This window comes from Giraffa tippelskirchi, chromosome 11 (genome assembly GCF_054371585.1).
Source record: "Giraffa tippelskirchi isolate mGirTip1 chromosome 11, T2T-mGirTip1v1.2.pri, whole genome shotgun sequence".
NCBI classification, from domain to species: domain Eukaryota; kingdom Metazoa; phylum Chordata; class Mammalia; order Artiodactyla; family Giraffidae; genus Giraffa; species Giraffa tippelskirchi.
Window position 1 is genome coordinate 144,945,651 of NC_137285.1, and position 25,139 is coordinate 144,970,789.

At 48.5% G+C, this 25,139-nt stretch overlaps 1 protein-coding gene across 4 annotated transcripts in view; it reads left to right on the top strand.

Annotated features, from left to right (window-relative positions):
• PRDM11 (PR/SET domain 11) overlaps positions 1-25,139 on the top strand; it is an 83,411-nt gene that overhangs the window by 40,497 nt on the left and 17,775 nt on the right. For 3 of the 4 annotated variants that reach the window (XM_081538309.1, XM_081538310.1, XM_081538311.1), the window contains exons 5-6: positions 19,168-19,235; positions 23,200-23,621. In XM_081538309.1, coding sequence (XP_081394435.1) covers positions 19,168-19,235; positions 23,200-23,621 — 490 coding nt within the window. The remainder of the gene's footprint in view (positions 1-19,167; positions 19,236-23,199; positions 23,622-25,139) is intronic. The other variant, XM_081538307.1, reaches the window with a different exon arrangement.

Consider the following 25,139-nt stretch of genomic DNA (forward strand, 5'->3'; position numbering starts at 1 on the left):
GAGGGACCAGTGCTGCAGAGGGCGAGAGCCCATTGGCTCAGGGGGCACACAGGTTCTGGTGTCCTTGGCAGGGATAGTTGCACAGGTAGAAGCCACCTTGCTGTGGATTGAGGTGTGAGTAGGAGGTGAGAAAGGGAAGCCAGCAAGGATGATCGGCTCATTTGCAAAGTCTAGCTGCTAATTGAGCAATTATTATATGCCTGGTGTTTACCACATTCTTCCTCAAAATAGTCCCGCAGGTGGAGGTGGCTGCCCTTCTTAATGAAGGTACTGGGACTGAAAAGGTTCAGTAAGCGACCCCCTCCAACTCCTGTAGGTAGTACCTGGCAGACCTTGGGTTCCTTCAAAGAAAGCCTCTCTCTGTGATGCCTGGGTCTTTAAGGAGTTCCTTTGTGGGAAGACATGTGGTTATGTGATTAAATTCAATTTAGCCTCATAGAGCAACTCCCATGTACTAGGTACTGCACAGGAAGTTCTAGAGGTAACAGAAATGCACGGAGTTTGCTCTCTGTTCTTATAGAGTCTGTGGTCCAGCCGTGGGGAGCAGGGGCAAAGGTAGATGAGGGGAGGAGGCCTGTTCCCAACCCAGACTGTTGCTGGTAGTCGTGGTGCTGCAGTAGACAGTAGGGGCAGGGAGAAGAGGAGTTGGTTTTGGCTGGGCAAATTAGGGATGGGTTTTGAAGGATGGGTAGGAGTTCAGTAGAGGAGGCCAATGCCTTCTCAGCCTGTGGGAAAGTCTCAGGGGAGAAAATCTCATACCCAGGGAAGGGCTAGGGGAAATCCATTTCTTTCCCACCAGAGTCTACTCCTGGGATGGCCCAGCCAAGCAAGCTTGGGATCTCTAAAGCAGGCATCTTCTCCAGGTTCATGGCCAGGCATGGGTCTAGGATCTGGAGAAAAGGGAGAATAGGAAGATCTGGAGTTTGCAGCCTGGTCCTAGACCAGCTCCATCTCTCAAGAGTGGACGTGGCCCGCAGTTCAGGGGTGTGGCCAGAGGCAGCTATGTTGCTTCCTTGGAGGTTCCTTCCAAGGGCCTCTGAGCTGTGCTGTGGGCATGGGTGTAGGGATGGTGTGGTTGGAGGTCACCGTACCACATGGAGACTTTGACTTTTGTGATCCAGAGACATGAGAGATGTTGAAGGCCTGGAGAGAACAGAAGTACAATATGGCTTGAGCAGTGCCTGTGTGTGTGTGTGTGTGTGTGTGTGTGTGTGTGTGTGTGTGTGTGTGTGTGTGTGTGTGTGTTCTCAATTGGGGCCTCAGCTGGGGCAAAGCAGGAATGAGGAACAGCTTGCTCAAATGATGGGTTGGCTGAATAGTGCGAGAAAAGGACAAATGGCCTGAACCACAGCCCCAATTTTCGACGAGGATCTAGAAGCCCCACTTCCTAAATAAACTGCATTCATGTGTCAGATCCTGTCCCAAAGCCATACTTGATCTTGTCTGTTCTTGACCTTCTGCCTGCCTTCCAAAGCCCCGGCCTCCATCCGACAGAACACATTTCCTTCCATAACTCAGTATGTAGTGTCTCAGTGGAAGCAACGGTGGTGCTCTAAGGATAAGCATAGCCGTTTATGTTTATTGAGCGCCTGCTGTGTACCTGGGTCTGTGCTCAACACTTCACAGCATGATCCTATTTGATCCTAGCGATGCCTCTGTGAAGCAGGTATTAGTCTCCCCATTACTCTGCTGAGAAACCTGAGGCCTGCAGAAGAGGAGTCATTCTGCACACAGCTGGACAGCTGCTGAGTAACTGAGCTGAGATTCAAACCTGAGCAGTCTGACTCTAGACCCCACTCTCTCATTTAGCCTGCTGGCCCTCTCCACCTCCCTTGCTTGTCTGGCCTATTCCTGCCTCCTGGCCTCGGTTGACTTTCTTCCACTCCTTCTTCTGGCCCAGTACGAGGTTCGTCTCCATCTCCCCTCAGTGTGGAGGCAAGCTGGTCCCATTGCCTACAATGTGATGCAGGGATGGGGCCCAGATTTAGATGAACCAAATGGCCATCTCCACTTTCCATCTCTCCTTCAAGGCCTGACCTCCTCGAAAGGAGTTCTATTTATTATTTTTTGGCTGCACTGGGTCTTCGTTGCTGCATTCAGACTTTCTCTAGTTGCTGGGAGCAGGGGCTTTGTTGCAGCGTGCAGGCTTCTCATTGTGGTGGCTTCTCTTGTTGTGTAGCACGGCCTCTAGGTGCCCAGGCTTCTGTAGTTGCAGCATGCGGGCTCAGTAGTTTCAGTATGTGGGCTCTTAGGGCGTGTGGGCTTCAGTAGTTGCAGAACATAGGCTCAGTAGTTGTGGCTCATGGGAGCTAGAGCAGGGATTCAGTCGTTGTGGTACATGGGCCCAGGTGCTCTGCAGTATGTGGAATCCTCCCGGACCAGGGATCAAACCTATATCCTCTGTACTGGTGGGTGGGCCCCCATCCACTGCGCCACCAGGAAGTCCCTTGGAAGGAGTTTTGCATTCACTTCTGGATGTTTAGAAAAGAAATGCCCCTTCCTCTACTTTCTCATCTCCCTGGAAATTGCAGACTCCATAAATCATTGCCAGGCTTGCCAGGCTGCCCTCAGACACTACAGGCTGGAGACGATGCTGCAGGCATGAGGTGCCTGGGGAGTACCAGGCAGCCATGTGGTTTGGGAAAGAGGCAGAAGAAAGAGGAGTCCAGCACAGGGTTTCTATTTAAATGTTTCACTGAGGCCCAATCTGGTTCCAAAAGGGATTTAGGGCAGCCTAGCAGGATATATAAAATATAACACGATAGCATATTAAAACTGGGAGAGAGAGAAGAAAGAAAAACAAGGGTGGAGATCCTAAATGGAGCCAGGAATGAGGCTAAAAATGCATACCATAATGACCTGTGTGTGCACTTTTCGCTATAGAGGCTCCGAATTTGGCGGCCACTGGGAAGAGGCAAGCCGACCCGGCTACCAGTGCTTTCTGGCCATAGCGTGAGAAGTCCCAGGCAGCTCCTGGGGAGGTCTGCTTCTCCGGGTGGATCCTGGGTGGGGACTCCCCAGGGCTCCTTTTAAAGAGGACACCGTGAGGCGGGATCGCTCCCCTGCTGTCAGCTCGTCTCTCCGCCCGCCAGACTCCTACTGTTCTGGGGAGAAGCAGATGTGAAATGGGGTCTCAGGGTTTTCCATTTCAGCTTCCATCATAAAGTGGAGATTTATTTTAAAACTTAAGATTGGATGTACAAAGGCTTGTGACACGCCCTCCAGAACAGAGTCTGAAAACCCCCGGGTTGATGGGAGAGATGAAGTGTGAGCAGATGGTTGCAACAGCGCAAGACGTCAGGGGAGGCAAGCAGGTCTGACCAGGCTTGGGGGTGGGCAAAGCTCAGAGAAGGGAAGAGGGGTAATGGGCTGGTCCAGGAAGGGAAGAAGGGACATTTGAAGCAGGTCAGGCTTCTGTGTGTGTTTGAGAATCTGAGCAAATGCATTTCATGCGTATTTGCTCATTTCTATTAACTCTTTATTCTGAAATTTCAAACTCTACAAAAGCATAAGAATTGTATGATCAATAGCCACGCACCCTGCATCTAGCTTCACCTGTTACTAACATTTTATAACAATTGCTTCAGTCTCTCTCTGTATGTCCTGGCTTCCCTGGTGGCTCAGATGGTAAAGAATCTGCCTGCAGTGCAGGAGACCCAGGTTCAATCCCTGAGTCGGGAAGATCCCCTGGAGAAGGGAATGGCAAATCCACTCCAGTATTCTTGCCTGGAGAATTCCGTGGACAGAGGAGCTGGTGGGCTACGGTCTATGAGGGTCACAAAGAGTCGGGCACAACCGAGTGACTAAGCGCCGCAGAGCACAGCATAGCTACCTACAGGCACGTGCGCACGCGCGCGTGCACACACACACACATTCTGTTGTTTTTTTCTGAACTATTTGGGACATAGTTCCAGGTATCAGGCTTCATGGCCATGCAGTGCCTGTCACCATTATCCGGCTCTGCGGTTGTGAAAGCATCCACAGACAGCACGTGAGTGAGCAAGTGTCGCTGGGTTCCAATAAAACTTTATTTATAAACACGGATGTGAATTTCATATAATTTCAAATGAAATTTGAATTTATGTAGGTTCTGCAAATCATACAAATGAAATTATACGGAAAAAGTTTCAGTTATGAAAAACAAGCAGCAGAACCATGTTTAACTCACAGGCTGTGAAAACAGATGAGGGGTTGGATTTGACCTACCAAGCAGTACTTTGCTAATCCCTGTCCTATATAATCACAGTATGATTATTATACTCAGGATACAGTACTGTCTCAACTATAGTCCTTATTCGGATTTTCCCAATTGCCCTGAGTAATGGCCTTGATAGTCTTCCCATCATTCAGGACCCACTCAAGCATCACACATGGCATTTACTTGTCATGTCTCATTAGTCTCCTTAATTCTAGAACAGTTTCCCAGGATTGCGTTTCTCTTTCGCAGTATTGCTACTTTGGAAGAGTTCAGGACAGTTCTTTGCAGAACCTTCCACAGTTTAGGTTTGCCTGACTGTTTCCTCACGGTAGATTCAGGTTATAGATTTTTGGCCCTGGTTATGTTGTGTCTTTCTCACTGCAGGTAGCAAGAGCCCGTGATGTCCGTTTGTCTTCTCTCTAACTCAGTGCTTTCAGCAACTATTGATGATTCTTGCCTATATCAATTGTTTCTCATGGCTTGAAAGGACTTTTAACCACTCCTTCTACACTTATGGATTTTTTTTTTCTTCATTGTGCTATAGTCCATTCCTCTCATGATGCATTTTGAGCTTTAAATTGCCCTAGATTTGACCAGCAATAACCCATTCAGACTGGCTTGTTGTCCTTACTTTCTTGTGCAAAGTTGTTTTTTTTTTTGTCCCACCACAGGGCATGCAGGGTCTTTAGTTCCCTGACCAGGAATTGAACTTGTACCCCCTGCAGTGAAAGCACAGCATTGTAACCATTGGACTGCCAGGGAAGTCCCAAAGAAGATGTTCTAGTTATCACCCATAGGAGCTCTAATGTGTTTTAGTGAGAAATAGTATTTAGAAGTCAAATCTCTGGGCACTAGCTGTGCACATTGTTTCTGGGATATCTTTGCTTCTAAGCCTGAACTAGGTTTTGAGAGATGAGTTGAAGTGAGTGGCCAATAGAGTCAGGAACCGAGGGAACACGAAATCACCAGCAGTGGGCATAGCATGTACAAATGTCCAAGGGCACGTGTGTAATAGGGCACAGGGTACCCTGTAATAGAGTGATAGAGGTACAAGGTGTGCTGAGAGGGAAAAGTGGAAGATGATGCTAGAAAAAAGTTACTTTTCTCACATTCTAAGATGTTATGGATCTTAAAACACTATTGAATGCCAATGCCAGCTTTTCTAAGAATGAAAATATGGACCTCAATCCTAAGGTTCCTCTCAATGTCAGAAGCATTAAATGGCTTGACTTGTATAACTTTTGTAAATGCTGGCAGTTTTGTTATTAAATCATGAACCAAGGGACAGGGGAGCCTGGTGGGCTGCCGTCTATGGGGTCGCACAGAGTCGGACACGACTGAAGCGACTTAGCAGCAGCAGCAGCAGCATGAACCAAAGCAAAGATATGCCCACTCCTCACATAAAATATAATACTCTAGTTAACTAGTTTTGGCTGGAACTGAGTCTATAATTCTTAAAATCTACTATATGGAACAAAAATAAAACATGAAAAACTATTCTGAATTTTCAATATAAACCAACTGCTAACTTGACCTTCAACTTTCTTGCCTCCTCAGCACTTCTCCTGCAAGTGTTTCTCACTTGTGTTATATTGAGGCCACTTTTTAAAAGAAATATATGTATATATGTATATTGTTATACATATTCCTGTAGTTACCAAACTCTACATTACATACCCAGCACTAATTTATGTTGACTACCTTCATCGATTTTTAACAACCCGCGACCCTCTGCCTCTGGCAACCATCAATCTATTTACTATGAGTTCAGGGTTTGTTTGGTTTTTGTTTTAGATTCTGTGTGTATAGATTCCGCGTGTAAGTGAGATCATATAATATTTGTCTTGATCTCACTTGTTTGTCTTAGCACAATGCCCTCAAGGCTTATCCATGCTGTTGCAAATGGCAGGATTTCCTCTTTTTTATGGGGTGAAAAATATTCCCTTGTATATCTATCCACATATTCTTTATCCATTCATTCATTGGTGGGCATTTAGTTTGTTTTCATTTCTTGGCTGTTATAAATAATGCTGCAGTGAACTTGGTGGTGCAAATATCTTTTTGTGTTAAGTTTCCTATGGTTAAACACCCAGAAGTGTTTAACTGGTTTCCATAGTGGCTGCACCAATTTACATACCTGAAACAGTGCTCAAGGGTTCCCTTTTGTCCACAGCCTCGTCAACCCGTGTTATTTCCTGTCTTTTTGATGAAAACCATTCTGACAGGTGTGAAGTGGTATCTCAGCGCGGTTTGAATTTGCGTTTCCATGATGATTGCTGATGTTGAACATTTTTTCAAGTACGTGTTGGTCAGGTGTCTGACTGTTATCGTTTCGGTTCAGCTCAGTTGCTCAGTCATATCTGACTCTTCGCGTTTATCATTTATGGAGTCCCAATTATTTATGATTACATTAATTTTACTCTAAAGTTACTTTAAAAGTTTTAAACATAGAAACTTAAATAAACACAACAATTCTTACAGCTTTTAAACAACTATTAAACCAAGACAAACTTACGAATATAAAATGAACAGAACTACACAAACCAACGTAATTCAAATGAACAAAATCAGTGTCCTGTGTTGGATCATGCGTTACTGAAACTAAATCGCTGTTTATAGGGTGAATATGATAGTGACGACTTAGACACAGATTCTTCTGAATTTGGCATGCCCTTCTGCTTTTGTGTGGCATATGACACTTATTTTCTTTATTTGTTTGTCTCTGTTTAAAACACTGGGAGATCTTTTTGTTAATACAACTGCCACAGTGTTTCTTAATCTTTGCCAGAATGCATTATTTACATATTAAAGTTTGTTCTTTTTTCATTAGCTCATGGCAAGTAGTAATAACTGTACAGCCAGTCAGCTGTTACAGTGTAACAAGCTACCTCCAAACGCAGTGCACTAGAATGAGGGTCTGTAAATGTTTGTGTAAATGGCCAGATAGTAAGTCTTTTAGGCTTTGTGACCCCATATAGTGTCTGTCACACTACTCAGCTCTGCCATCCATCACCGTGTGAGAGCTGCCAGAGATGTGTGTATTCTAAGACTTTGCTTATGGAGGCTAAAATTTGAATTCCATATAATTTTCACATGATAAAATAGTCCTCTTTTGAGTTATTTTCAACCATCTAGAAATGTACAAACCATTCTCAGATGGTGTGCTGTACAGAACAGGTGGAAGAACTGGATTTAGCCTGCAGGCCCTGGCGTATAGAACAACAATCATTTATCCTTACTTGGGTGTCTGCTGGTTGATTGTAGCTCCTCACTGATTCTGGTGTGTCCGCTGGTTGCCTGTGGTTGGGCTGGTTTAGCTGGGCTCCGCTCCGCTGCTCAGCCTCCAGGCGCAGGGTGAGCTTGGCTCCTCACTGAGGGCCAGGTTGCTCCAAGTGTGTCTGTTCTGGGCCCAGACTGAAGAGGCCGGGGCTCCCTGGGGACGCTCTTCTTCTGTAGAGGCAGAGGCCCTGGAGGCAGGGCCTCACAAGCCCATGTCAAGCCCGTGTTTGCATCATGCTTGTTACCATCCCATTGGCCAAACAAGTCAGATGACCAAATCCAAAGTCAAGGAGTGAAGAATCAGAGGCCACCTGTAAGACTGAGTGTAGTGCAGAGTCTCATGGCCAGGGTGATGGGGAAGGGCGCGAGCTGGACCAATTCAGCTTCCCACAGGCTGCTGTTCAGTTGCTCAGGTGTGTCTACTCCTCACGACCCCATGGACTGACTGCAGCCTGCCAGGCTCCTCTGTCCATGGGATTTTCCAGGCAAGAATACTGGAGTGGGTAGCCATTCCCTTCTGCAGGAGATCGAACTCATATCTCCTGCATTGTGGGTGGATTCTTTACTGTCTGAGCCACAAGGGAAGCCTGTGTCTTTTGGCTCAGTCATGTCTCACTCTTTGCGACCCCATGGACTGACTGTAGCCCACCAGGCTCCTCTGTCCATGGGATTTCCCAGGCCAGAATACTAGAATGGGTTGCCATTTCCTTCTCTAGGGGATATTCCTGACCCAGGGATCGAACCTGCATCTCCTGCATTGACAGGCAGATTCTTTACCACTGACCCCCTGGGAAGCTTCAGATCTGTAGCGTGATATATACAGTTTGTTTCCAGGTAATTTCTCTCTGGCGACATGCCCGTTCTTTTAAAAACCATAATTGATGGATTTATTTTCGGTGGCACTGGGTCTTTGTCGTTGAGTGCAGGCTTTCTCTAGTTATGGAGAGTGGCAGCTACTCTTCAGTCAAAGTGTGTAGGCTTCCTGTTGTGGTGGTTTCTCTTGTTGCGGAACATGGTCTCTAGGTTGCATGGGCTTCAGTAGTTGCAGCTCGAGGGCTCGAGAGCGCGGGCTCAGTAATTGTGGTGCAGAGGCTTAATTGCTACAAGGCATGTGGAATCCACGAGGAGCAGGGATCGAACCCATGTCCCCTGCATTGACAGGCGGACTGCCATCCATTGTACCACCAGGGGAGTCCAACATGCCCATTCTTATTTGCATTTTTGCTGCCCCGAGATGGGCAGATTCTCCTGGCTCTCTCCCCAGCCCTTGCCCTGAGACCTTCATGTCAGGCATAACGAGGAGACAGGATTCTGGCCAGTCTCCTCACACTGGTCCTCAAGTCCTGGCCCAAGGACTCATTTCACCGGTTTCTCCAACAGCCAGATTTATTACCGAGGGGAGTGAGGCTGAGTGTGTGCAGGGTAGGGGGTGGTCGTTTCTGCAGCTGCATCCAAGGCCGGTTCCCTTTCTAGGCAGAGCAGAGGGACTTGGAAAGGGAAGAGGTGTCTGCATTGGTGACAGGGCTCTGGAATCTCTTTCCTCCCACTTGAGGAAAGTGTGTCTTTAGGCTAGTCAGTGTTCTCTCTGAGCTCTGTTTCTCTGGTCCATCAAATGGAGACCCCCAATCTAAGGGAGCGTCCCCCATGAATTGTGAGTGTTCATGCTTGTTGCATGCCTGGTGCATAGCAGGTGATGGGCACATTGTAGCCTGATTATCTCCAGTTAGCTTCATGTGGATCTCAGGACTGACTGGGGGTGATGAGTGAGATTACAGATGTGGAATTTGTGACTGTATGTAAGCATACCTCATTTCCCAGGTACCCAGGGCCTTTTTGAAATTTGATAATTAGAATAATAAAAGGCAATATGTAAAGTTTTTCCTCAGTCTTGACAGAGATTGGTGCCAGGAACCTCCATTGATACCCAAATCCATGGATGCTCAAGTCCTTTATATAAAATGGAGCAATGTTTGCAAATGACCTACACTTATCTTCCTGTATACTTTAAACAGTGTATTTATTTATTTGGCTCTGCCAGGTCTTTTGTGGCATATGGGAATCTCTTTAGTTGCAGCATGTGGGATCTAGTTCCCTGACCAGGGATCGAACCAGGTACATAGATAAGGCTGACTGTACTAATTCCATTGTCGGTTAAATGGTGGTGGGGAGGTGTGGGGATGGGTTAGATCGTGGTTCTTGAGCCTCCTTAGTCACCAAGGAGGTTATTCTCATATGCCAATATTCATAAAATGCTGTACACATTTTAAGGAATTGATCAACACCAAGTTAGGAACCCATGGCTTGAATCATTCTGTGTTTCTGAGCGTAGCAGTGGCCAGAGTTCAAGTTCATGTCTAGGTTAGCCTCTTTGCATGCTGCTAAGTCACTTCCGTCGTGTCCAACTCTTTGAGACCCTATGGGCTGTAGCCTGCCAGGCTCCTCTGTCCATGGGATTCTTCAGGCAAGAATACTGGAGTGGGTTGCCATGTCCTCCTCCAGCAGATCTTTCCGACCCAGGGACTGAACCGCATCTCCTGTGGCTCCTGAATTGGCAGGAGGGTTCTTTACCACTAGCGCCACCTGGGAAGGTCACCCCTCTTTATCTCTCTGCATTTCAGTTTGCCAGCCTGGGAAGTGGCTGGAGACAGAGGTGATGCCATCAACTTCCTGGGCCTCTGGGAGGAGCATTTGTGTGAAAGAGCTTTGTCAACTGTCAATGGCTTCACAAATCATTTTTGCAACTGCTTTGCCCTGAGAGGAGCTGCAGAGCTGAAAATCAGAATTCTTTACGGAGTCGATGGTTTCCTGTAAAGTTGCAAGCAAATCAGGTTTTTAAAAATCCAATCTCTGCAGCATCTGGTTATGGCACCATTTAGAGGAACCCAGCAGTGAATCCTCGATGGTGGCAGACGTTCTGCGGCAAAGCAGATTGTTCCTCCCTATTAAACTGCCCATCTTTCTGTAGCAGATTTGCTCAAACCAGCAGCAAAGCCAGGAGTTCAGAGAGGACCCCAGGATATTCCTGATTGATTCTCATGAGGTCATCTGGGGAAGCCTGGGCTGACATCTGTCACGCCACCAAGTGCTTAAGACCATGGGCTGTACCTACAGAGTCTGAACTCCAGCTGCCCCAACATTTCCTTTGTGGCCTCAGGCAAGCTGCCTACTGGCTCTGAACCTCAGTTTCCTAGTCTGTAAAATAGGAATAATAGTTGTAGTTACCTTCATTGAGTTGTGAGAATTCATGAAACAGGGTACCAGAGTACTTGGCACAGTGAAGTTTCTCCATCAGTGGCAGTGGGTAATGTTTTAAGGCTGATGTCTTTGTTATTACCGTGGTCAGAAATAGCATTCTAGTCTACGGGGACCCATGCCTGTCCCAAGGAGGCAAACCTTATGTTTTTTATATTATTTTCTGAGGGTATGCCCATGTTGAATCATAAAATTCTTAAACAGAATTTTATAGGTCATTTAGGACAGACTTCCACTCAGTAGGAAAATTATTTCTTTGGCTCCCCTGATAGTGGGTTATCCTGCTACTGCTTAAATACCCCCAGTGACAAGAAACTCACCTCCTCACAAGGCTGCTTATTCTATTGCAGGACTATTCTGCATGTTGGAACATGTATGTTAAGACTGTTCTGCATGCATATTTCTCATGCCGCGTTCAGGCCTCCATCCCTCAAGTGGTCCTGGTTTTGCCTGCCCTCCCCTGCTTGATGGTCCTTCCCACATTTGATGATGTGTCTGCTTTCTCTAGCTTCTTCTTCTCCAGGCTAAGGGACCCTCTTCCAATGCTGGTCGCCCTTCTCTGCTCAGACCCAGGCTGTCAGAGTCCTTCTCACATTGCACTGTTCAGAGCCTGGGCTGGTCTAAGTGCTGAATTCAGAGTGGCCAAGGAGTTGACCTTGAGGGATAAGGCAAGGAAGGATGCTGGGTAACCAGTCTTCTGGGGCTTGGTCCTCAGCATCTGGCCCTGGCTGGCCCTTCCTGGACCATCTCAGTCCCAGGACTTGAGGTCTACAGCCTGCTCTCTACTTGGATGATGGGGGCTCATCAGTAGCATGTGATGTGCTCTGAACACACTCTGTGATCCTGCTTGCTCCCTGCTTCCTTCACTAGAACTCCCTTACCCTCATCTCCTCCAAGACTTCAGCTTAGATTCCACACCTCCCAAGAAAGTCCTCAATGACCACCAGCTACAGGGCTCCAGCTCTGTGCTCCCATGTTCCACAGAATTCCCCACAGTAGTTCTGACCACAGGACAGCACAGTGGCCTCTCTTCCGTGTCCGCTGGACTGTGAGTTTTGTGAGAGCAAAGACATTGTCTTCCCAGATCACCATTTTATTCCAAGAGCCTGTCCATGTAGCTGCTTCCTTGGTGATATTTGTTGAATGAATGAATCCTTGATTGGAGAAAAACCTGACTGATGGGAAAGAAAGATATGGCAAGAAGCATCCCTCATCAAACCTGGGATCTGAACCCAGCAACAGAGATCTTAGGGAGCTCCACAGTCCCTCACAGCTCCCACCTAGGCCTCTCGGCCCAGCTGAGGCTGCAAAAAGTGTGATTACAACTGCGTGTTGTAATACATATAGTCATACAACAATAATACATATAGTTTTACAACTGTATGTTGTAATACATGGAGTTTTACGCAAACCTCTCACCACCTGGAATGAATCATAATTAACATTTGGTCCCCTTAATAAACATAATCATGACTGTATATGGGGTGCCTGCCTCATCAATCATTACAGCAGGGCTGCAAGGTTGGTTCTCCCATTTTACAGATGAGGATGCTGAAGCCTGGCCAGTGGAGTCACCTGCCCAAGGCCACTTAGCTTGTCAGTGGTGATGCTGAAATTCCAGCCGATGCCTTAGGCTCCATGGCTCTCACTACCCACTAGGTGTTCTTACAGTTGGCTTCGGGACCTACAGATGCTTCTGTTTTCCCCCCTGGCGAGAAAGGAGCAATCTGAAAATGCTAATGAAGGATGATTGATATTATGATAAAGGACAGGGTTCCATGAGATTCCTGGGGAAGGTCCCTGAATACTGGGGTGTCATCTGGGGAGACTGCCAGGAGAGGGGAGGCCTGAGCTGCATATTTTCTCTTTTTGTCTGTGAATTTTAAACCATAGAGACAGTAAAGTCTCATAAATAGACAAAGCAAAAGCTTCATCTTCCTTCCCTCTATCCTCCCCTCTAGAGGCAACCAAATATGAGAATCTGAAGTGTATCTCCCAGACTTTCTGTGCATAGAGGAAGACACAGAGTGATGTGCTGGTGATGGTTGTGGTGGGGATACATGTGCCAATTTCCTTGATGTCAAGGCTCCCACTATGTCTGGTTTCAGGCCACCAACATGAAGGCACTAAATGAGCAGATGGGCAGAGCTGTCATTAATTAATGACAATTAATCTATAGTATTTCTACTCTACAGAGGCCAACATCCTCAAGAACATCAGCATTGTGAAATGTAGTTAAGTAATTAGGAAACTTTGGGCATTTGTTACCTTTTAAAAATTAGAATGTACTGAATTGTAAGTTCATATAATTTAATTTTTAATAATGACCGTGTTTCACAGCTGGTTCATGAGACTGGAAAATTTCACAGTCAGTTCTCATTAACCAGGACAAGCCAGTTCTAGCCACTCTTTTCCTTTTCACTCAAGTATGAACCCTATATAATTTTTTTCCTTTAACTTGCTTGTTATTTAAAAGGCTCTTCATCGGATCATTCATTCAACTAGGACTCTACTGCATGCCATGCCCTGTGTTAGGAACCAGGGCCAGGCCACCATCATGAGCAGATAGCCACACACTTGGTCTTCATGAGCTTTTGGTGTAATGAAGGAGGCAGTCAGTTACCACACTGACAAGCAGACAAACCCTACAGCTAGGTCTCCCAAAGGAAGCAGCAGGATGATGTTTAGAGATAATGCTGAGAGGGGCAGACGTGTGGGGGTCAGAGTGTGGAAGGGGAGAACCTCCTTGAGGTTCAGATCAGGAAAAGTTTCTTCTGAGGAGGTGACAGCAAGCAAGACCCAAAAGATAAGATGGGACCAGCCACACAAGATGCGGTGGGAAAGAGCTGCCATAGGATAACACATTCACTTAGGTGCCGTTTCTGTAAACTTTACAGACAGGTACAGCAATTCTGTGTGTTGTTTTTTAGAAAAAGTCCTGAAACAGTAAGAATCAAGAAGGCTCCCTTCCAGCTTCAGGATGATAGTTACCCTTGGAAGGAGGGTGGGAAAGAGAGTGAGTTGGAGGCAGAGATGGTCTTCAGTGACATCTATGTATTTTCCTGATGCTAGAGGAGACAAAGGTCCGGGACAGAACTGGCTGGGGGTCATTTTTGCTGGCTCTTGCTGATGGACACAGAGCGATCAGTTGTATTGCTCTTTATAATTTCTCAACGCCTGAACTATTTCATGATTATTATTTTTTAAAGAGTGGCTGCAGAAGGGTGAATGGGGGAGAGAGAGGCCTGAGAGAGTCGGAAGGTAGGCAGGGACCAGACTGTAAAGCCTTGAAGATGATGACCTTAAGTCTGAATTTTGCTTTAAGTACAGTGAATGCCTTCTTGAGCTGGTGGGCGGCATGTTCTAAAGTTTACATTAATACCTTTCTCTGGCTGCTATGAGGAGAATCAGTGGAGAGTTAAGAATGGCGCTGGGAAGTTAGTTGGGGTCTCTTGTAGTTGTCAAGGAGAGCTGATGATGGCGGGAAGCAGTGGAGACAGGAGCAGTATTGAAATCAGGTTTGGATGACATGCTGAGGGATCAGATATGGGGGATCAAGAGAGGGAGGCATGACCCCTTTGTTCATAGCACCACTGTTTACAAAAGCCAGGCCACGGAAGCAACCTAAATGTCCACTGAGAGGTGAAGAAGTAAAGTAAAGTAAATATGTGTGTAGTGCATACATATTGACACAATGGAATATTACTCAGCCACAAAAAGAATGAAATAATGCCATTTGCAGCAACATGGATGGACCTAGAGATTATCATACTAAGTGAATTAAGTCAGAAAGAGAAATACAAATACCATATGATATCACTTATACGTGGAAACTAAAATATGACACAAATAAACATATCTACAGAATAAAAACAGACTCATAGAGAACATGCTTGTGATTGCCAAGGAGGAGGGGATGGAGGAGGGAAGGACTGGGAGTTTTGGATTAGCAGATGCAAAGTATTATGTATAGGATGGATAAGCAACAAGGTCCTACTGTATATGGCACCAAAAACTATATTCAATATCCTGTGATAGACCATAATAGAAAAGAATATGAAAACAGATATATATATATACCTGTGTGTGTATGTATATGACTCTCTGCTGTACAGAAGAAATTACATACAAATTATTGTATGCCCAAATTACATGCAAATCAACTATACTTCAATACATTAAAAAAAATAAGGAGGCATGAAAGATGACTTTTTTTAACAGCTTTGTGGAGATACAGTTCACATACTATACACTTCATTCATTTAAAGTGTACAGTTCACTGGGGTTTGGCGGGGATGGCTTTCTTTCTGAAATCTGAGTGGATGGTGGCTTCAAATGCTGTGAAGGAGAAAAAGAGAGGAACAGGCTTGAGGGTGGGGCCTGAGGTGAGTTTGGACCACCAGTAAGACATCATGTCGTGTGGGAAATTAAATATTCACGCCTGGGGCTTGAGATGAAAATCTGTGAGTAGTGAACAAATTGAGAGTGTGGGAATAGATGTAAATATCCAAAGAAAGAGTATAGTTAAAGAAAGTGTGTGTGGAGGAGGCATTAGGGCTTCCAATTCAGATGGATGAAGAATTCATGCTTTGAGCCCCCTCCTCCCAAATAAAAGGAAGGAGAAGAAAAGAGAGGGAGAAAGAAGCATAAAGTGACTGCTGGGCTAAAAACAAAGGCCCATAGAGCTCTCATCTAGTACAGGCAGAGACAGCCAGCAGGTTTAGCTCCTGTGGGGCACTATGAAATAGAAGTGTCCTGTGTGAAGTTGAGAGGGGAGCTTAAAATGAGAAAAAGCAAGCAATAGGCAGACAGACTCTTTTCAAGATGAGCCTCTGGACCAAACCTCCAAAACTAATGAAGAAAATTAATGTTACAAAGAGAGCCTTCAAAAACAATGACAATTGAATTCACTCTAATTAAAATAAAAATAGTATTTTGAAAATGAATTTAAAACAACTGTTTAGGGTCTGTCAGGAATATGTTTGACTGTGAGATTGAAAATAACAGTGGCTCACACAAAACAGGAATTATGTGTTCTTCTATGAATAAATTCTGAGCCTGTATTAAGTCCTCAGGAACCTAGCTTGATCCAACTAATCACTATCTCAATGCTTGGATTATAACCTCATAGTCCAAGGTGATAGCTAGCACTCCAGCCATTACATCTGCATTCCAGGCCACAGGATGGTAGAATGGTATATATCAGTTGTCTTTTAAAGAAGTTTTCAGGAAGATGATGCGTGACACTTCCACCTCCACTCTATTGGCCAGAACTTGGCCAGAAGAGAAGTCAAGAAATGTATTCTGTTACTACAGATAGCTAGGCACTCAGTTATAATCCTGGGGTTCATTATTATGGATGAAAGGAATAATATATCATTAACACTCACAGCTTTGGGATCTTCAAAGAAAAAGTAAGGATAACATCCATTAAGAAGAACAAGACTGGTGTTTTTTGTTTGTTGAATTTAAAACCTCTCTCTTAGAAAGATGGTGTTAAGAGAGTGAATAAACAAGCCACAGACTAGGAGAAAGTGTTTGTAAGCCATATTCTGATAAAGGAATTATATCCAAAATGCATTTTTTAAAAAAAACTCTTGTGCACGTGTACTAAGTTGCTTATTGTGTCTGACTCTTTGTGGCTCTGGACCACCAGGCTCCTCTGTCCATGGGATTCTCTAGGCAATAATAGTGGAGGGGGTTGCCAATGCCTTCATCCAGGGAATCTTCCCAACCCAGAGATCCAGCCCACATGTCTTATGTGTTCTGCATTGGCAGGGGGGTTCTTGAACACTAGTGCCACCTGGGAAGTCCTTTTAAAACTCTCCAAACTCAACAGTAAGAAAAAAACAATCCACTGTTTTTAAAATGGGCAAAAGATTTGAATAGACACTTCACCAAAGAAGATATGCAACTGACAAATGAGTGCACAAAAAGATACTCAAGTGCCATTAGTCATCAGAAAAATGCAAATTAAGACCACAAGGAATACTGCTTCATACCTGTCAAAAGGGCTAAAACAAAAACGCCAGTTCATCCAAGTATTGGCAAGGATCTGGATCAACTGGAAATCCCACATACGACTGATGGGAATATAAAATGGTGCAACCACTTTGGAAAACAGTTTAGCAGTTTCTTAAAAGTTAAGCATATTCTTACCATGTGTCCCAGCAATTCCACTTCTAAGCATTTGCCCAAGAGAAATAAGCGTATGTATTTATACAAACACAGGTGTAGAGAACGGACATGTGGACAAAGTGGGAAAGGGGAGGGAGAGATGAACTGGGAGATTAGAATTGACATACATACAATACCATGTGTAAAACAGCTAGCTAGTGGAAAGCTCGGAGAAGGCAATGGCACCCCACTCCAGTACTCTTGCCTGGAAAATCCCATGGACGGAGGAGCCTGGTAGGCTATAGTCCATGGGGTCGCTAAGAGTTGGACACGACTGAGCGACTTCACTTTCACTTTTCCGTTTCATGCACTGGAGAAGGAAATGGTAACCCACTCCAATATTCTTGCCTGGAGAATCCTAGGGACGGTGGAGCCTGGTGGGCTGCCGTCTGTAGGGTCACACAGAGTCGGGCACGACTGAAGCGACTTAGCAACAGCAGCAGCAGTGGAAAGCTGCTGTATAGCACAGGGAGTTCACCTCGGTGCTCTGTGATGACCTAGAGGGGTGGATAGGGGGGTGGGAGCAAGGTACAAGAGGGAGAGGATATATGTATACATATAGCTGATTCACTTCATTGTGCAGCAGAAACTAACAGAATATTGTAAAGCAATTATACTCCAATAAAAGAAAAAGATTTGCTAGTGATGTCTCTTAGCAGCATTATTTGTAATAGCCAAAACTAGCCACAACCCAAATGTTCAGTAATAATAGGTAGACTAAAAAGACCTACCTGGTCTTTTTAGTGTCTACCTTGGTGACACATCCAAGCAATGGAATACTACTCACCAACACAAAGAAATGAACTATGGTACACACACCAGTAGGAACGAATCTCAAAATAATTGTGCTGAGTGAAAGAAGGCAGACATGCCTTTCATTTGATTCTATTTGTATAAAGTTATAGGCCATGCAAAGTAATTTGTAGTGACAGAAAGCAGCTCCTTGGTTGCCTGTGGAACTGAGAATGGGAGATATGGAGAGAGGCAAGAGCGAGGGATCACAGAGGCCTAGGTAGTTCTCAGGAGTGATGGATATGTTTATTATCTTGACTGTGATATATACATTTGTCAAAATTTATCACATGGCATATTATATGTTCATTATATTTCAATAAAGCTGTTAGAAAAAGAAAAAGAAGGAACACAGCATTATGAAACAAAAAGAGGCACAGTAAGAAAAGATGAGTGTGAAAAAGAACCAATTGAAATTTCTGGGAATGAAAAATATTAATGGCATTAAAAGTTTTTTAAAAAGGAAGCAAAGAAAGGAAAAACAAAAAAAAAAAAAAAGAAAGGAAAAACATCAATAGTCATAAACTCTGGGATGAACATGGTCAAAGAGAGAATGAGTGAGTTGGAAGAGCATTCCAAGAAATTTTCTGAGAACATCACCCAGAAAGACATAGAGGGAAAATTATGAAAGAGTAGTTGTAAGACTTGGAGAATAGATTGGGTTCCGACCATATATGTTTAATGGAAATTCTACAAGAAGGGACTAAAGAAAATGACTGAGAGGCCGTACTCAAAAACATAATAGCTCTGAATTTTCCAGAATTGAAAAGGAAATATAAATCCTAATCAAGTAATATGCTTGACAAGTAATGAGAATTTTAAAAAGTAAATCTCCACTTTAAAACCACATAGTGAAACTGCAGAAAATCAAGCATAAAGAGGAAGTCTTAGAATTTGCTGTAGACGGATTACCCACAAAAGAACAACATAGACTAATAGTAGGTTGCTTAAGAGCCTATGGCAGCCTTTTTGGCAGTCTTTATTTTCTGAAAGAAAACAAACTTCATCTGTCTAGAATTCCAGCTGAACTGTGATTCAAAAATGATGATGAAATAAAGACAGTTTTATGGAAGATGAAGGGGTCCACCCCGAACCCTGAGGTTCTTGACTGTTTAGAGATTGGGGAGAGGAGGGACCCGCTGGAATCACGTATGCCCGGTCATCCGGTGTCAGCCTGTATCTCCCGCAGAAACCGTAGAGAGGAACGCCTGAATTCAGCTGCTGTTGCAATGTGATGTTCTTGGCAATGCCGCTTGTTGGCATGTGCTGGGTATTCCTTCAAGGCAGAGGAGGGAGATGGGATCCCTGCCCAGCTCTGGGTCAGTCCTGCAGCGATGGGGGCTTAGTAGCGGGAGGCCACAGGGAGGGTTCTCGGTGGTGGCCTTGGGCCCTGGTCTGGGGAGGAGGCTGGGGACACAGAGCCCACCCCTCGGAGATGCCCATTTTGAGACTCTCTCTCTGTCTTCCAGATTGTGGACAAGAACAACCGCTACAAGTCCATAGATGGGTCAGACGAGACTAAAGCCAACTGGATGAGGTGAGTCCCGCTCTCTGCTCATTTCCCAGGAGCCTTGTCTGAACTCTGGAAAGGAGGCCAAGGGAGCACATTGGCCCTTAAGGGTCTCCAGTGGTGGAAGTCCCTGAAGGCCCCGGGACTGCTCTTGGCGGGGACATGTCTAGCTCTGGGGGACCAACCCTCTGACTCCCCCAGGCTTCCCTCAGGGGGCTCTGGAGGAGGCCTGTGGCCAGACCAGCCGTTTATGGGAACACACGTGTCAGTGTTTCTGGAGGCCCCGGGCCCCAGCCTGCTGGCATCCTCCCATGGAGGTGGGGGATGTCCCTGGACTGTGACAGCTCTCACAGGCAAACTCCGGCTGGATGGGGTGCAGGCAACATTGCAGTGCAACTCTCAGCCATTGTTTAAAAGGCCCCCAGGGAAAAGGGCACAGTCTCTAGCTCAGTTTCCGATTGTTAGAGTGATTTTGTCCATTGTTGGGGACAGAAGTTTGCACCAGAAGGATTCTTCACGGCCAGCCAGAGCGAGCAGGAGACTGGCCCAGGGTCACCCAGAGGCAGCTGCGCTGAGCTTTCCTTTGGGTGCTACGCTGCTGGCCTGTGGGTGCCTGGGGGTTGGGGGGGCAGCCCTGCCCGATGGGATCAGCGGGCAGTATGGGAGGTCAGTCTTGCCACATTGCCTCCTTGGTGGCCTGTCTCTGGGATTCGGGAGCCATGAAGGGGTTAGTAGCTGGGTTGGGAGCTGGACCTTGGGGGGCTGAACCCGACGCAGTACCACACCATGGATCGGGCCCTCTGTCGGTGTTTGCGCAGTTCCGTGCCCCATGGGGCTGGGGGCTGGAGGGTAGAGGAGAGATCATGCTTGGAAGGAGGGCAGCTGGGGCCTCCCTAAGGGGGAGTTTGCTGGATTTAAACCCTGAGACTTGCCAAGCAAATGCAGAGAAACTGGTTTGAGGTGGGGAGGCCATGGTGAGTTGTCTGGTCCCGTTCCCCTGGGCCCCACTGCCCATGGGTCTCCCACCTGAGGCCGGCTGGAGGCCGGGCGGCTGTGGACACTCTCCGGGACACTTAAGGATTCGCCCTCTGATTTGTCGGGGTCGCTGTCCTAAAATTGCGATTGAACAGGTGTAGAAGCGGAAGCGCTGAGGAATAGGCAGGCCGTGGGGACCAGCCCCCTTTCTCACAGTCAGGTCAGCTGTGCCCTGAAAGTGGCTCCAAGAAGGTGGGTGGGCACCTCTGGCTGCCCTCTTCTCCCCGATCACTGGGTGCAGGTCAGCTGAGCATGTGCAACTCAGCCCTTATTCCTGAGCACCTGCGGTGAGTCAGAGCCCGTACCGGGTGTCCTAGATGGATGGGCCCAGCCCTGCCCCCCTGGCCCTCCCAGGACTCACACCTTCTGCCATGGAAACTGCTTTTTCTCATGAGGCTGTTCCGAGCAGGTGGGGACGATGTGCTGTGAGGGCTCAGATGAAAGCAAGGGTGAGGAGGGCCTTTGAGCTGGGCCTTCAAGGGGGGCATTTGAGGGCACTTGTGAGCAAAGGCTCAGCAGTGGGGAGTGGGGACCAGGTGTCCAGCGGGCGCTCAGGTGGACTGCATGGCCCAGACCCCTGGCCTGTGGCTATGGCCTGGCTGTAGGCAAGCAAAGGAGAGTGTGTTTGAGTGCGGTCTGGGTCAGGCCTTTCTGCACTGAAACTTTGGCCAGGAGAGCTGATTCAGTTCCGCTCTTCCATGTATCTCTGATCTTTCAGTTTGGGGACAAGGCTTTGCCATCACTGCAGAGAAGGGGATTCATCACCTGTGCTAACTGAGTGATCATCTGGCACTCCCGCGATTCTGACTTCATCGGGCTGGGACTGAGCCCAGGGCGTCAGTAGTTTGTAAAGCTCTCTGGAGCGATTCTGATGCGTTGCTGGTGTTGAGAACCACTGCCCTGCTCTGATCTTCCTGCTACAGTGGTAAAGTGAGGCCCAGAGCAGAGCAGGATCAAGATGATGTGGTCAGCGGCAGAACAGGACTGGAACCCATCTCTGAGCGTCTAGGCCAGTGTTCTCCCTGTGCACAAGGGACCAGGCAAAGCCTGGCTTCCCGGGCCTCTTGTGCGTGGGTTCTGCTACTGCTGCCTTGCTGGCCTGGGGTCTGTCCTGTTCCTGCTACAGGACCCATTCTGATCCAAGATGGCGCCAGGGTGGCCCACAGCTGGTGGGGCCTCATCTCCTTAGAGACTCAAGGGGTAGGCTGGGATTGGGTCTCTGGTTTATTGCTGGGGAGATAGCCCTCTGGTGGTTGCTGGGTTGAGGGGAAAGCCAATTGATCCTGGGACCGTCTTCTTCCCCCTTAATGTATGGCTTCCATTTGTATAGCTCCTTCTGGTTTGAGGACACGTTCGCCAGCTTAGGGGCTTGCAGAGGATCGAATGGAGTCGGTTAATTTTCTCATAACCGAAGTTTAGGCCGGGAATAGAATGGGCGCCCGTTTGTTGACTCTATGGCACCCCCATGCAGGGTGCTCTGCATTCATGAGATCGGTGGTCCACAACCCCGCAGGGGCTCTTTTTGTCTCCTGGAGGCCGTGTGCTGAGACGTTTTTGGTTGTCACAACTCTGCGGGTGAATGCTGTTGGTTTCTATTGAGCAGAAGCCAAGAATGCTGATAAATATCCTACATTATCCAGAATGCCCTCTCCCCCACCAACAAAGAATTTCTGATCCTAAATGCCAGTAGTGGTGAGATTAAGAAGCCCTGAACAGACTCCTCCTGGCAGCCCTCGGAGGTGGCACCGGGGGGAGGAGGGGAACGAGGTTTGCATAGGAGACTCAGCTTCTAATCCAACGTCTGTCTGAGTGCAAGGCCCAGGCCCCTGCCACTGTGTCTTGGCCGAGTGACAAAGCCTCCGCCTTCTTCTTCTGCCGCTCGGGCTGTGGTATTCTGGGTGGGTGGAGTGGGGACACGAGGGCTGAAGGATCTTTGCGCCCTGTCCCTTGCTGTGGCTTTGTCAGCAGCCAGAGGGAGTGAATCGGACTCCGGGTCTCCCATCGTACCCTAGGATGCTCTCTTGGGCGGATCTTTGGGACCATGGGCATGAGATAAAGGGTGGACAGAAACCACACTTTGGGAAAGAATGAGTCGCAGAGGCAGAGCAGGTGCCAAGCCAGGGGGGTAAGGGCTGTGCCGTGCCTGTGGCCGAGGACCCTCTGTGCAGATGGAAGCCAAGGTCCTTCCTGGTCTCCATCAAAGTGGACCCTGCCTCCTGATGGATGCTCAGGGTCTCCTCACGGTCTACCCATGAGCTGCCAAAAGGGAGCTGATGCCAGCGCTGCAGTGGAGTGGTGGTCAGGGCGGGGGCAGCCTGCCCACACCCAGAGGTGGGGACCTGGGAGAGGAGGAGGGGGAAGAGATCCACAGGGGGGCAGAACAAGCTTTCTGTGGCCATGCCTTAATCGTGGGCGTCACCAGCAAGGCCACACCCCTCGGAAACCCACTGTGAATAGTCTCCCTGTTGAAAGAATCTTTCTGCGAGCCCCTGGGCTCCATAGGTCTGTGCGAACATCTCTGTGTTCCGGCTATGGCCTCGTCCTAACCCCAGTAAGGATCCTTCATGCCTGTTGAGGGCTTTAAAGCTCTTTACATAAGGGTGCTTGTCCCTCCTCAGTAACAACCCCTGGTTCCAGGATGGGGAGAAGGGGGCCAGGGGAGGCTGCCGAGCTGCCCTGGCTCCTCGCAGCTAGTCAGAGGCCAGGCGGGACCCGAAACGGAAGGCGTCCGGCTCCATCCGCGCTCCCGTCGCATGCGCCGGCCGCGGCTCTTGCTGCCCCTCAAGCGGCAGTGCGAGGGGCCTGGCGCCAGGAGCAGGGTGTGGTGGTGGTGAGCAGGCGAGGGCGCCCGGGCGCCTCCTGGCTCCTCGGCTGGGGGCCGGCACTTAGGAAGGAGGAGGCCCGCCACGTTGACGGTCATTTACCCCATTGTGCTTTGTGGGATATTCAACCCAAGGAACGTGGCGCCCCTGGCCGAGCGTAAGAGGAAGCCCAAGTTCTCCAAGGAGGAGCTGGACATTCTGGTCACCGAGGTGACCCACCACGAAGCGGTTCTCTTTGGGAGGGAGACCATGCGGCTGTCCCATGCCGACAGGGACAAGATTTGGGAAGGCATAGCTCGGAAAATCACCTCCGTCAGCCAGGTTCCGCGCTCCGTCAAGGACATTAAGCACAGATGGGATGACATGAAACGGAGGACCAAGGACAAGCTGGCCTTCATGCAGCAGTCCCTGTCCGGCCCCGGGGCCGGGGGCCGAGCCCCCACCATCGTGCTCACTGCCCACGAGAGGGCCATCGAGTCGGCGCTGCTCACAGCCCGGTCCGGGCACGGCTTCCCCAGGGCAGAACTGGACGGCACGGACAGCCCTTCCACCAGCTGTGAGTACCGCCCGCCTTCTCCCCTCCCCGAGCGCCCCTTGCCTGCTTCCCGCCTACTCCCGGCGATGCCCCCCGCACCTGCCTTCTCTCTCTCTCTCTGCTGCTGTTCCTTTCTGCCTCGCCCGGCCCTTCCGTCCTTCCTTCCTTCCTTCTCCCACTTCCGTCCTCTCCCCGCCTCTTTCCCTTCATCCATTATAGAATATGTCCTGAACATGATGCTGGGAGCTGGGAAGACAAGAACTGAGTCTAAAACCTCCCCCAGCCCTACTCTTGGGAAGTTCCTTAGCCTCGTGGGAATAAGCACCGTTTCATTAAACAGTTGCACGAGGAAATGCGTAAAGAAGGATCGGTAGATGAATACAGGAAGTCCTGAGAGTAGAGCTGACTCGCTGACTCGGTGGGCGTGCAACTTGTCTCCCCCAAGGGCTTGGAGCTGGGCTGACGGCTCTTGTGCTCCTGCCTTCCTGCAACTCAGACTAGTTTTTGAAGCAGGCACCCGCATTTTCCTGCTGCGTTCAGCCCTGCAGATTAGAGAGCAGCCGGTGGTGGTCTGAGAACCGGAGTGGACTGGCGGGGAAAAGCGCCCCCCCACCCCCACCCCGGGAGAGACAGTTGAATGGAGACAAGGGCAGGGAAGAGTTAACCCGGCCGGTGTGCGTGGGGCGCAGTGCAGGGGAGGGGAGGAGGGCCTCGCAGGCAGAACAGCATGTACGAGGCCCCGCATCAGGAAGGCGCTTGGCACGTTCCAGGAACAGAGAGGAGCCAGGGAAGCCCCGTTCAGCAGGCGAGGGGGGAGGGGTGTCAGAGGAAGCCAGCCAAGTCCCCGGCCCCCGAAAGCTCAGACCTGTCTGTGTGCCTGTCCCCAGGGTCTTTGTTTCTGTGATATTTCCGCGGGCCCTCTGCGGTGCCCTGCTGCCTTCTTTTCTCTGTGCCCTCTGCCTCTGTCTGCCTGGCGCAAGGCTCTCTCTGCCATCCCTCTCTCTGCGCTCTGGTTCCTCTCCCATGCCCCCTCCACCTCTCTTCTCCCTCAGCACGTATCTTCCTCTTTCCCCCTCTGCTTCTTATAGCTCAGGATGGACGCTGATGCCAGGGGCTGGGTGGGTATGGAATCTCCCTGCCTAGACGGGGCGGCCGTCCTTAGGGGCTGTAGTTCTTGGCATTCGCCAGAAGGGGGAGCACTCGAGAACCCCCGTCCTTGCTGAGGCTGCCACACCCTTTCAGCTCTGCTTCTGCACACATCTGCCCCCGACCTGCGGTCCCAGCTGGAGGCCGTCGGCTTCCGAGTGACCAGCAGGCTCCCTTCCCAGCAGGGCAGGAGGGCTCCAAGGATGCCAGCCGGGCCAGCCCAGGGGAAGATGGTTCACAGAGACCCAGCCTTCCCTTCCCAGGCCCCTACTGCAGGGAACATGCTAATTTCTTGCCTGGCCGGGGGCGCTCCTGACAAGGGGCCATTCAGAGTGAGCTATTAAGAACTAGGGACGAAGCAGGAGACCCTTCAGTCTGACCTCCGTGTTGTCC